The sequence below is a fragment of the Tamandua tetradactyla genome, chromosome 21, assembly GCF_023851605.1.
Source record: "Tamandua tetradactyla isolate mTamTet1 chromosome 21, mTamTet1.pri, whole genome shotgun sequence".
NCBI classification, from domain to species: Eukaryota; Metazoa; Chordata; class Mammalia; order Pilosa; family Myrmecophagidae; genus Tamandua; species Tamandua tetradactyla.
Genome location: NC_135347.1, coordinates 9,029,215 through 9,041,979, shown reverse-complemented (window position 1 = coordinate 9,041,979; position 12,765 = coordinate 9,029,215). Strand labels below are relative to the sequence as shown.

Sequence of the window (12,765 nt, the reverse complement as noted above, 5' to 3'; positions counted from 1 at the left end):
AAAGTTGTGTTGAAGAGTTTGTAGAATTAAAGCAACAAAAACAACCTGAGATCACACAGCCATACAGTATTTTCTCTGGGTGTAATTTTCTTGTCTACGAATTTGGGAAGTGGAAGGTATAAAGGGAAGTGATTAAAAAGAGCACAGTATGTATAAATATTGAGTTTGAACCCCTGTTCTACCATGTTAAAATATATATAAGGTAACAAACTCAGTATTCATTTGTAGTCTCTCATGAGCCAGGCACACTGCAGGTTGTTTTCAGATTTGGAACGCTTTAAATATCTTTAAACCACATGAACTTGAAATGATCCCCACTTAGCAGATGAGAAAACTGAAGTCCAGGGAAGTTAAATTGCACCCAGGTTCACAACCTAATACCTTTTGTATCCATCTGTTTTATTTTCACTGCTTGGCTTTCTGCTCTGCCTTTGGCACTCTGGCTCTCATGGAGGATTTCAGAACTATCAAAAGATAATACAAAGTTGTATTAGTTAGGGTTCTCTAGGAAACAGGACCAATAGGATATATATGTGTGTGTATGTGTGTTTGTATATATATGTGTGTGTATACATCTATACATATGCATATTATGTAAATATTATTGTATTTTTTAATAGGAATTGACCCTCATAACTGTGGGGATTGGCAAGTCCATATTCCATAGGGCAGGCCACATGCTGGAAACTCCGATGGTTTCTGATGAATTTCCAAGGAGAAGCAGTAGCTGGCTGAAGTTGAGATGGAAATTCTCACTTCTTACTGCTGAAATATTCGGTTCTCCTTTTAAAGCCTTCAGCTGATTAGATGAGACCTCTCTCGTTGTGGAAGGCAGTCTCCTCAGTTGAATGTAGATGTAATCAGCCATAGATGCTATCAATTTACTGCTGATTTAAGTCCATGAAATGTTCCCACCATAACAGTCAGGGCAGTGCTTGATTGTCCAAACAACTGGACATCATAACCTGGCCAAGTTGACACATGAACGTAACCAGCACAGGACTTGAGTTTACAGATTTCAGCATTTTATTTGGGACAGATAAACCAAAGTTTTGCTGCAGTAAGGATGCAGGATCTCTTACAAAACTGGAAGCAGCCTTGTGTTTTAGAGATGGCAGATGATTTTTATAGACATAAAAAAGGAAGTTAGCTTGATTTCCTATTCTGTGGACAAGGGTTTGTCCCTCTAATGGAGTGGGTTTAGGGCTGGTGGGCTTTATTTTATATTGGGTCAAACATAATGAACTAGGAGCTTGATTGGCTATTTGGGTCAGCCAGCTGGGTAAGAATTTCACATCTCAATAGATATCAAGGGGAAACTCAAGAGGGAGTTCAAAGAGAAAGTAGGGGATAAGTTTTGTTTTTGTTTTTTTGTTTTTGGCTCTGAGGAGTCCCAAGGGCTTTCTCTGTACAATTTTATCAGAACCTTTATGTGGATGCTGATGATGTTTCTGCTCTTATCTTTTCATCTTAGCTTCCGTTCTGTTCTCCTTAGGCCCGTTTTCTTTGGAGAAAATACCTTTACAATGCTGTTTCAGTTTGCTAAAGCTGCTGTAATGCAATATTCCAAAAATGGGTTGGCTTTTACAAAGAGAATTTATTAGTTTATAAATTTATGGTTTTAAGGCCATGAAGATGTCCAAACAAAGGCTTTAACAAGAGGATACCTTCACTGAAGACAGGTCAATGGCGTCCAGGGTTCCTCTGTCACGTGGGAAGGCACATGGCCATGTCTGCTGGCCCTTCTCTCCTGGGTTGGTTTCAAAATAGCTCTATCAGCTCTTGTGGGTCCTTCGAGCTAGGCCTGGGGTATTTTCTTCCTCTCAGCTTCTCTGAACTCTCTGGGCTCTAGAATTTGGTGGGTCACATCTCCATGGAAACAACCTAATCAAAAAGTCCCACCCACAAAAAGGTCTGCACTCACAGGAATGGATTTGAAGAACATGGTCTTTTCTGGGACACGTAACAGCTTCACACCAGCACAAATGCCTTGATAGAGTCCTTTCTGTCAATAGATCCTGCATCTCACAAGCCTCTCATTTAAAAGGCTGATACCCGTTACTTCATGTAAATAAAAAATATGAATGTTGTTTAAAAAAATTAACTTGGATTTAAATTTTTAACTTGGATTTTATAAACTTCACATTTTTATTTTTAAAAGAGAGAAATCCCATTTTTGAAGAAAGTTTAAACATATGTTAAAATTTTAAAAATATCATTATGGAAAAGGAAATATAAGTCCTGATTATCTGGACTATGTGAGGTCTCTTTCCACACAGCCATCTGGCTTTTTACGTTTCTCAGTTCCATAATATGTTTCCAGAAGGAGCTGATTATTTTTGACCAAATGTGATTCAGCACTAAAGTGCATTAGAATACATTTGAAGTTTTGTTTGTTGTGTTTTTTTAAACAAACCTGTGAAGAAGGCTGTTCTGTGCCAGGCATTGTGTGAGACATTTCTGTATGGTTCATGTCTAAGTCTGTTTATCTTTGGGAAAAGTCCGAGAGGTAAGAAAGATTATTTTCATTTTATAGTGAGTCTCAGCATTTTCCCTGAGTTGTATGATAGTCCATGGAACAATTAGCTACAGAGTATTTGAATTTTTATAAGTATACTCTACTTTTCCAGGACCCCAGAAAAATAATTTGTCACAGGAAAATAACGCTCTGGTGCTCTAAAGGTTTATAGTGCAATCTTTTTTTATATTAAATATTTTTGTTGAAAAAAATTCTAATATATATCAAATGTTCTTTTTTTTAAAAAAAAAAAGGTAAACTCATATTCATACAAAAGGGACACATGTCAAAGATTTTAGTTACCACATTAATTAGCAAGAGGACCAGTAGCTGCTATAACTGGTTTAAAGAAAAATTCTGAGAATAGACATACACACACACACATATATAGGCAAACAAGAAAATCATGAATCAGTTGTACCTTCACCTGACAGGATTCATTTGCATCTCTATGGACAAGAGCCATTTGCCATACTGCTAGTTTTCTACAATTTACAGTGTTGTAAAGTACCTAAGGTCAAGGATAATAAAAGGAATCCATAACCCAGAAGGAAGGTTGTGCCCAAAAATGCTTGAAAAGACACCCAGTGATGCCAAAGTGACACTTTTTCCTGACATACCTTTTGTACCATGTTGCCTTCTTAAAAGAGCACACAGTACTTTGGTGGAGGTGGCATGAGACACAGAGTAAGTGACTTGGCTTGTCACTGTGATGTACATACCACGGTTTTTTCTTTTTAATAGAGAAATTGTGGGTTACAGTACAATCATACATAAAATGGTATCACTGGTTCTTTTATTTTAATGCAATTTTATTGAAATACATTCACATACCCTGTAATCATCCAAAGTATACAATCTGTGGTTCGTAGTATCATTATATAGTTGTACATTCATCACCATGATCAATTTTTGAACATTTTCATTACACCAAAAAAAAAATACACAAAAGAATAAAAATAAGAATGAAAAAGAGGATGGCACGATGGTGGCTCAGTGGCAGAATTCTCGCCTGCCATGCCGGAGACCCGGGTTCGATTCCTGGTGCCTGCCCATGCAAAAATAAATAAGTAAAAAGAACATTCAAAACATCCTATACCCCTTATCCTCTCTACTTATTTATTTATCCTTAGTTTTTTACCCATCTGTCTATACCCCTTTTTTTTTTTTTTTTTTTTTGGTACCATTGGTTCTTGACCACTTGATGTCAGTGAAATGCATGCATGCTACAGTTTGCATTCAGTGCCAGGGCATTCTTGGACCCCGTGTGAAGGACACCAATGTATTAATTCTCCCAAGACTATGTGTTGCCCTCCTTCTGTGCCCAGCTACTTCAGGGGTTAAGGGGTCTGGTCTTTGTCTTTTGCTCTGGATGATGAGGTTGCCTCCAACTTGCTGCAGTAATCATTGCTTCTGACCTTCCTGGGCAGCTCTCCTCACATTTCTCATCTCTGCTCCTTCTACTGGCTGTGGCTTTCACCCCTCTACTGTGCTCCCTTTTTTCCTTCATTTCTTTTTGTTTGTTTGTTTCTTCTCTACCCTGTTGAATTTCCCACTTTGGAATTCTTGTCTGTGGAAGTTGGTATCACAGACATATATTATACATCACCAGCACTCCCGAGTGTGCCTTGCTTACCTCCTGAAGCATGCCAAATTCCAATATAGGGAGGTCACATCTTAGCCTGTTGACTTCTTGTGACAGTATTTATGGTTGGCTATGGCCGCTTTCTTCAAACCAAAGCTGTCTTTTCTTTAAGCCCCATTTACATTTGGAGTTATCCAGATGCACGAGAATGAAAGTTTTGTATTTGTTTAAAGAACTTTTATTATCAGACCAAAGAGCCAGGCATGCTCTCCAAATAGTTTTCTTCTCCATTCTTCCTAATATTGTGCCCACTGGATCAAATTTTAAGTAGGCAAGAATTAGCAATGATATGTGCATATATAGTCATGGTTTAAAGCTCCATATATAACAGAAATTTAATGGGTGAAGAAATTATGTGTTTGCTGGTGAGATGGTAATAAAAGTGACTTAACTACTTTACTGTATTAGAAACTTCTTAGATTCCAGAAGAGTATAGTTTTTAATTAATGTTATTAAAAGTGTGTTTTTTTGTTTTTTTGCTTCCAAGCACATTTTTTTTCTTACTTTGAGGGGTCAATATGTTTTCACCATCAATATGTATCTCCAGATTCGTAATTGTCAATGCTAAAACCAGAATTCCCTGAATATCAGTTTGCTTTATAGCAAACATTATTAAAATGGTACTAATTGATTAAGGCAGGAAAGGAGAAATAGAGACATAGGAGAAGGAAGTTAAGTGGTAAAAATAACTTTTGTACCCTATTACTATAAATAATCTTAAATAGTTTTAAGAGAGTTGTAAGCCTTAGTATGTTTTTGGTATATGGCATCATTTTTTTTTATATTAGTTGACTTACCTGCAAATTTCCCAACATGAGTGAATTCTTCATAATGGGTAAAGCATTATCAATACTTTCAGAACTTTTTCCTTTGAGAATATTTCCTTTGCACATCTTAGTAGCTTCCTTCAGACCATCCTTCTGTTACATGTTTAAAACAGCTCCAGGGTGGTGTAACAGTGGCTCAGTGGCAGAGTTCTCACCTGCCATGCCAGAGACCAGTGGGTTTGATTCCCGGTGCCTGCCCATGCAAAAAAATAAAAAACAAAACATAGCTCCAGCCAGAAGTAGGGATGGACATGTAGCTAATCTTTCATTGCAGTTCATGTCAGAACCATTGCACCCTACTTTTACTCTAAATATTTGTAGTGTTGTTGCCTCCTTGTGCACAAAACGTCTTTCCTCTTTAAAAGAACTGACTAATGACCATAAGAGAAACCATCTTCTGCAGTGCATTTAATGGGAAGAAAACCACATATTTAGCAAAGTAACACAAATATCTGTTTCCCTAGGTTTTAAAACTAACAAACAGAACACCCACGTATGTATTTAAAACTTTGGTTTTATGTGCCAACATGCTTTCTTAGAGAAAACCACGTACCATCCACTGTTCTGGGCCCTAGGGGTAACCCAGTGAACAAAATGATACTAAGTCCCAGCTCTCAAAGAGCTTAGAAGTAGCTACTGAAGTAGGAAGAGGCAGATGATAAACACTTAGACAAGGTCAGTGATTTCAGGAACAAGGAAGTGCACTGGTCAGCAAAGGGCTTTAAACGGGAGCATCATTTTCAAATTTACATTTAAAAAAACAAAACACTGGTTGCTGTTCAAGGAGAGATGTGGTGAGGCTGGTGTCAGTGGAGTTGGAGGGGAATGGTTAGAATTTAGAGAACTGTGGGGAGGTAGAATGGAAAGAACTGGGCAGTGGGCTCTACAAGGGAGAGGACGTCATGGTGGGTGACTCCAGGTCTTTCACTGGAGCAGCTGGGCGGAAAGGATGCTGTCAATTGAGATAGTAAAGGCCAAAGGGAGGAGCACTCTGGGGGCAGAAGGGAATCAAGGATTGAGGTTTTGGACACGGTGCATTTGAAATGCCTGCAAAAAGCCAAAGAAAATAAAAATCTTGAATGCATTTGCAAAAATGACTCTGGAAAAGAGGTCAGGGCTGAGTTATTACTGTGGGAGTCATTGGCACAGGGGTAGTGTCTGCAGCCGTGGGAATGGGTGAAATCACACCGGGGTGAGGGCAGAGTCAAGGCAAAGAACTTGCTCCAGGACTAGCTCTGAGATAGACCAGGCCTTTAAGGGGTCTGGAGGAGAATGTGGAACTGACAAATGAGGCTGAGCAGGAATGGCTAAAGGAAGTTAATTTGCATGTAACAAAAATCATACTTGATGATCGCAGACCACATGGTCCTGGCCAGCAACTTTCAGCCACAAGCCCCAGCTGGCTCCGAAGAAAAGCTTCACTATTGCTGGGAAATCAGCGTAGGTCTTCCTGCCGAAGGGGAAAAAGAGCTTCCTCCTCATTTACAAAGATGGCTGCACCAGATATAAATCCGAAGAGTAAATGAAAGTGTGAAGCTGCTGCTGTTTCTAGAGCAGGGTTTTGAAGTTCCTCTGGGACAAGTGTGATGAAAGCCTCCGAGATCAACTTCTCTGTCCCAGTTCAGACTAGGTTACCCGTAAGTGGGAAACGATCTTGCTTAATTGGCAGCAGACAGGCTTTTTATACTTTCTCTTGCAGGAAGTTCAAGTGCTGCACCATGGAGTTTTTGTTCTGTTTTCTCTTTATGTTTGAAATTAAATGGGGCACATAGATTTAGAAAGAGAAGTAGCTGAGAGGACGTGCAAACTTGAAAGTCCACCTTTAGAAAAAGGACCAGAGAGAAATCTGACAGACCCTTGTCTCTCTCTGGTTTCAGTTATTTCGCAGTCCACAGTATTCCCCACTAATAGACATTGCAGTAAATTCCAGATGGGGTGTTTGCAGACTGTGCCATATTCTGATGGATTAAAAGGTGCAAAACTTTTCGACTGTATGTTAAACAAATTCCTGAATTCTTATTTTTTCCCCATGTGTAAGAAAACCTTTAGCGTATCCCTATCTAAATTAAGTTTATTACTTTGTCGAGTTCCCTATCAGAAGTTCTGCAATCAAATATGATCCCTGGTCTGGACATGGTAATATTAACTACGTATGCAACCATTTCTTTCGGTATAAACTCTTTAGCATGAATTAACTCTTGCACTCATTTGCAAACTAATAAAGAATAGGAATTGAAATGGACTACTGCTTAAATGCTGAAACAGAAAAAAAAGCTTGGAAACTTTCTACCTAAATTTGGCCGTTCCTCACAATTTTTCACTTTCCTTTTCTTTCTCAAAATAAATTTCAGTTCTTCTTCTGCAGTTTCAGTTCATGTTTCAGAAGTTTAAATATCAACATCTGCCAGCCACCGCTTCTATCTAGTTTAATCAGGACATTCTCTCAGTGGTGTGCTGGCACTGTATATTTACGAATAATGTTCTGGTCATTAGGAAACCTGCAGCTGCTGTACCACATAGCCTGAGCTACTTTGAGCCAATGTAACTTTTTCCCCCAATTTCAGATCTAACATGCAGTTCCATTTTGAGGAAGTCCCTGTGTTCTTAAATTTGTTCTCTCAGCCTGAATTTGGGAACAGCTGCCTTTCTGTTTTCTAATGTCTCTACCTTGTCCAAACTAGAAATAATTTTCTTATCGTTGATGCCCTGGCTCCTTCCTGCATCTCTGTGTTTTCAAGACTTTTGGCTCTCACCAACAAATGCCCTCTTTCCAGCACCAGGCCCAGTCTCACGCACTGGTATATGCTGAGAGAACAAATGCCCCTGGGCTCAGAAGTGAAGAAGAGCCCAGAAAACTGCAGTTTTGGGGACCTGGGAGAAGAGGGAGAACAGACAGCTCTATGGGAGAAACTTTCAGATCACAACATGCAGAATATACAAAAGAATGTAGAAAAATTAAACTCGGTTTGGGGAAGTAAACATTTATTGAGCATTGTCACTGAACGAAATCTAAGCTAGGGGTATCACATAGAGTAGTGCATTAATATTTTTATGCATTTAACTATTACATGTGTCTTACTTAAATTATCCATCAAGTTGAAAGTTATGATAATTCTAAAAGTAAACTCTGGCATCAGCTTTTGCAAAGTATGTTGCTCATGTAGCACATTTCATTAGCTTGTAAAGTATGGTTAAACATATACAGATTTAAAGGGAGCAGTGGCCATTGTCTTACTGTGCCAGGGCTACTATGAGAAATACCACATACTGATTTAACAGTTTTATTGGCTCATGGCATCAGTGAGGCCTTGCTTTCTACCCTAAGTCAGTAGCATTCAGAAGCTGGCTTGTCCAACTTGGCAGGTGAACTCATTGCCCCTCCCACCCCATGTGGACATGATTCCCAGGGCTATAAATCTCCCTGGAAACATAGGACATGACTTCCGGGGATGAGCTGCACCCAGCATCATGGGATTGAGAAAGGCTTCTTGACCAAGAGGGGGAAGAGAGAAATGAGACAAAGTTTAAATGGCTGAGAGATTGCAAACAAGGTTAAGAGATTATTCTGGAGGTTATTCTTATGTATTATATAGATATCCCTTTTTAGTTTTTAGTGTATTGGAAAGACTAGAGGGAAGTAACTGAAACTGTTGAACTATATTCCAGTAGCCTTGATTCTTGAAGACAATTATATAACTATATAGCCTTTATAATGTGACTGTGTGATTGTGAAAACCTTCTGGCTGACTCCCTTTATCCGAGGTATGGGCAGATAAGTAAAAACGTAAGGACAAAAATAAATAAATAATGGGGGGGTGGATAAGGGATAAAAAAAATTGGGTAGATAGCAATAACAGTGGTCAGTGAAAGGGGTATGGGTTGTATGGGTTTTTTTCTTTTTCCTTTTTATTTCTTTTTCTGGAGTGACACAAATGTTCTAAAAATGATCATGGTGATGAATACACAGCTAGGTCATGATATTGTGAGCCATTGATTTTATACCATGTATAGACTGTTTATGTGTGAAGATATCTCAATAAAAACATTAACAACAACAACAAAAAAGAAGCTGGCTTGTTTCACTCCTTGAGGTCCCTTGGCTTATGTCTTTGCCTTTTGTCACTTGGTGATCATTCTCCCTCCTTCTATCTGCTTATGTTAGTTTGTAAGCTGCAGGAATGCAATATACCAGAAATGGAATGGCTTTTAAAAGGGAATTTAATAAATTGCTAGTTTACAGTTCTAAGCCTATAAGAATGTACAAACTAAGGCATCCAGGAAAAGATGCCTTAATTCAAGAAGGCCAATGGGTCTGCAAAACCTCTGTCAGCTGGAAAGTCACATGGTTGGCATCTGCTGGTTTCTTGCTTCTGGGCACTGTTGCTTTCAGCCTCTGTTTCTGTGGGGTTGTTTCTTTGCTTCTCCAAGGCTTGCCTTCATCTCTTGGCTTCCCTTGGCTTTCTCCAGGTTCTGGCTTGCTTAATATCCCATGGTGCCATCTAGTGGGCTCCAAGCATCTCCAGATATCTGTGGCTCTGTTCTCCAAGTGTCAACTTCTGTGTCAGCTCTGCTGTGAAGTTTCTGTCAGCTCTGTTGTTTCTGAGGTTTCTCCAAAGCGTTTCCCCTTTTAAAGACTCTAGTAAACTAAGCAAGACCCTTCTGGAATGAGTGGAGTCACATCTCCATCTAATCAAAAAGGCCACACCCACAATTAGGCACGCCACATCTCGTGGAGATAACCTAATCAAAAGTTTCCACCCCGATAATGAATCAGGACTAAAAGAAACAGCTGCCCCCACAAGATAGGATCAGGATTAAAGCATGGCTTTTCTGGGGTACATAATAGCCTCAAACTGGCACACTGCTCTTTGGTTTCCGTTGACTTCTTGTTTGGCTTTTTCTTTACAAGGCTTCCAGAAATACACGTTAAAGCCCAAACTTTTCAGTTTGGCCACACCTAAATAGGATGTTCCAAGATCCTATTCACAAATGAATCCACAACTTAACTGATAATACATCTCCAGTCCTAATTACAAATGGTTTCACACCCACAGGAAGAGGGATTGATATTAAGAATATTCTCTTGGGGTACATGATTCGGTCTACCACAGCCATTCATCAGAAGTCACAAGTATCCAAGAGCTCTCCAAAGAATATTTCTTTTCAACACTTGACTTTTGCAGGAAATTCAGAGTGGTTGGAATAGACAAACACATGGGTGTGGCTCGAGTCTTGGGAAATTTGGCTTATTGCAACTTATTTTCTTCCATGAATTTGCCATTTCCTCTTGCATTTAAATTTCTTTAAAGAGCTCTTGGTGTATTGCTCAGAGGAGAACTCCAGAGTTTATATTTTTTTATGTATTTCTTATCAAATGAAGGTAGGGAAAAAATTGCATAAAAACTTTATTGTCTCATGAGACATATTACTTTTATAATCAGAAAAAGTTATTTTTAAGAAGGTTGTCACCTTTAACCTCTAAAAGTATTGACTACATAGCAGAAGGTATCAAATAGGTGAGTTGTCAAAGACATCAAAGATTATACACATCAACCCTGGATTTCACAAATGCCCAGAAATATAGAAACGTTTTTTCAAGTTCTTTTCTGAATAAAGATGAGTGTCAGTAGATTAAAGGCAAACTACGACAGACAATGAAGAGAATAAGAAAAAAAAATACTCTCTAATATCTGTTTTGTAATTTGCTTCTTTGATATTTACTGATCTTTTCTTCCCCATCCCCCCACCCTTTTGTTTTCAGTGGCCACAGATGTCTTTAATTCCAAAAACCTGGCCGTGCAGGCACAAAAGAAGATCTTGGGTAAAATGGTGTCCAAATCCATCGCCACCACCTTGATAGATGACACGAGCAGCGAAGTTCTGGATGAACTCTACAGGGTGACCAAGGAGTATACCCAAAACAAGAAGGAGGCAGAGAAGGTCATCAAAAACCTCATCAAAACAGTCATCAAGCTGGCGATCCTTTACAGGAATAATCAGTTCAATCAAGACGAGCTAGCACTGATGGAGAAATTTAAGAAGAAAGTTCATCAGCTCGCCATGACCGTGGTCAGTTTCCATCAGGTGGATTTCACCTTCGACCGGAACGTGTTATCCAGGCTGCTAAATGAATGCAGAGAGTTGCTCCACCAGATCATTCAGCGTCACCTCACTGCAAAGTCGCACGGACGGGTGAATAATGTCTTTGATCATTTTTCAGATTGTGAATTTTTGGCCGCCTTGTATAATCCCTTTGGAAATTTTAAACCCCACTTACAAAAACTTTGTGACGGCATCAACAAAATGTTGGATGAAGAGAACATATGAGTATGTGAATTAAGATTTTTGACTGCTCGTGATTTCTTGGAAGATGGAGCACTGCTGATTTATGAAGGAAAAAAATAATTTTTAAAAAATTACACATATTTCAGGAAGACTTTGCCCATTTCAATTGTCAAGCATTTGTTGACAGTGCTTTTATGGAGCTTCTTTTATTTGAAGAAAAGCATAGTGCCAAAATTGTAGTTAAAGCTTCCTTACGGTTAACTGATTGTGGGGAAGATGCGTGGTTGGGTAATGCATTTAGGGTCATGTTAAGAAAAATATGTATAGCTCCAAACCTCAAGACATCTTTTTTTAGGGCAATTATTGTGTTGGTGGCACAGTGGATATTTCTAACATGTACAAAGTTACGTATTTTGATTCATTTCTGTTCTTTGCTATGTATATGTTCCTCTTTTTAAAAGCCAAGGACTTTCTCCTGCTGTCATTGCTTCTTCAGAAACAATTCCATTTTCACATCTACCCTTGGTTCTTTTGTTAAAGACTTTGTCATCGGCATTCAAGAAGTCCGAAACAGCCAAATTGATCCCACAGAGAACAGCTTATCTGAAATCAATACTGTGGAAATGGACTATATTTGACATAATGAGTGGTGTCTGATATAAGAATGTTTCTGGAATTGAGTCACATTTTTTAATACCAATGGTGGTACTTAAATTTGCAAAAATGGAATAGCATCTCATTGCCTTGAAATAGTTGATTAGGGCTCAACTTTCATGTTACCTCGAAAATGTGGTGATGAAATTTCTATTTTTAATGTCAATTTCAAATGCAAGAGGCAAAGAGAAAATGTAGATTGTTCTTGATATTGGGACAATAAAAAGTAAGTGGTATTAAAGATACGCAATCATCATTTGAGAGATGAGTACATCAGAATAACTTAATTTAGAGGAAGAGGGGCAAAAGGGAAGAAAGGATATTGCTACAAAACCTGAGCATGAAGTTGAATGCATTTCAAATGTCTAAAAAGGTTTGATAGATAAATAAAGAATGTCACTTTTTTATTTAACAGATAAGGTTTTTGCTATTTTGTTATTTGCTATTTTGATGAGTAAACCAAATATTTGCATCCTAAACAGTTTGTCTGATGTTTCTGTATAATTTTATGCGTGTAAATGATCAGTATGTGTTCGTTTTGTAAAAAAAATGGAACCTTGTTGGCCTTCTATATCGCCTAGGAAATAACAGGCCCGACCACCAGCATTGAATACTTGCACTGAGATTCATTTGCTTGGCTAAGACAAGCAGCAAAGGCAAAGATTTTCTCCCTGGTTTGATGTTAAATCCTGACACCGAATTCGAACTAATAGTGCCATTCTTACTTTGTAGAGCCAGTAGGCAAATGCTATATTTTATAACAATATCTCACACAGAGCGAAGGCAGTGAGGATGTGTCTTGAAGGGTCAGTTGTAAAGCCACGATCAGCAAGTTC

At 38.6% G+C, this 12,765-nt stretch overlaps 1 protein-coding gene across 5 annotated transcripts in view; it reads left to right on the top strand.

The window, feature by feature from the left end:
• The window catches only part of TNFAIP8 (TNF alpha induced protein 8), a 120,754-nt gene extending 108,409 nt beyond the window's left edge, over positions 1-12,345 (top strand). For 4 of the 5 annotated variants that reach the window (XM_077138879.1, XM_077138877.1, XM_077138875.1 and 1 more), the window contains exon 2: positions 10,752-12,345. In XM_077138879.1, the coding sequence (XP_076994994.1) occupies positions 10,752-11,317 (566 nt within the window). In that variant the 3' untranslated portion in view covers positions 11,318-12,345. Of the gene's footprint in view, positions 1-6,023; positions 6,628-10,751 lie in introns of those variants that run through there. The other variant, XM_077138880.1, reaches the window with a different exon arrangement.
• Positions 12,346-12,765: the final 420 nt, after the last annotated feature.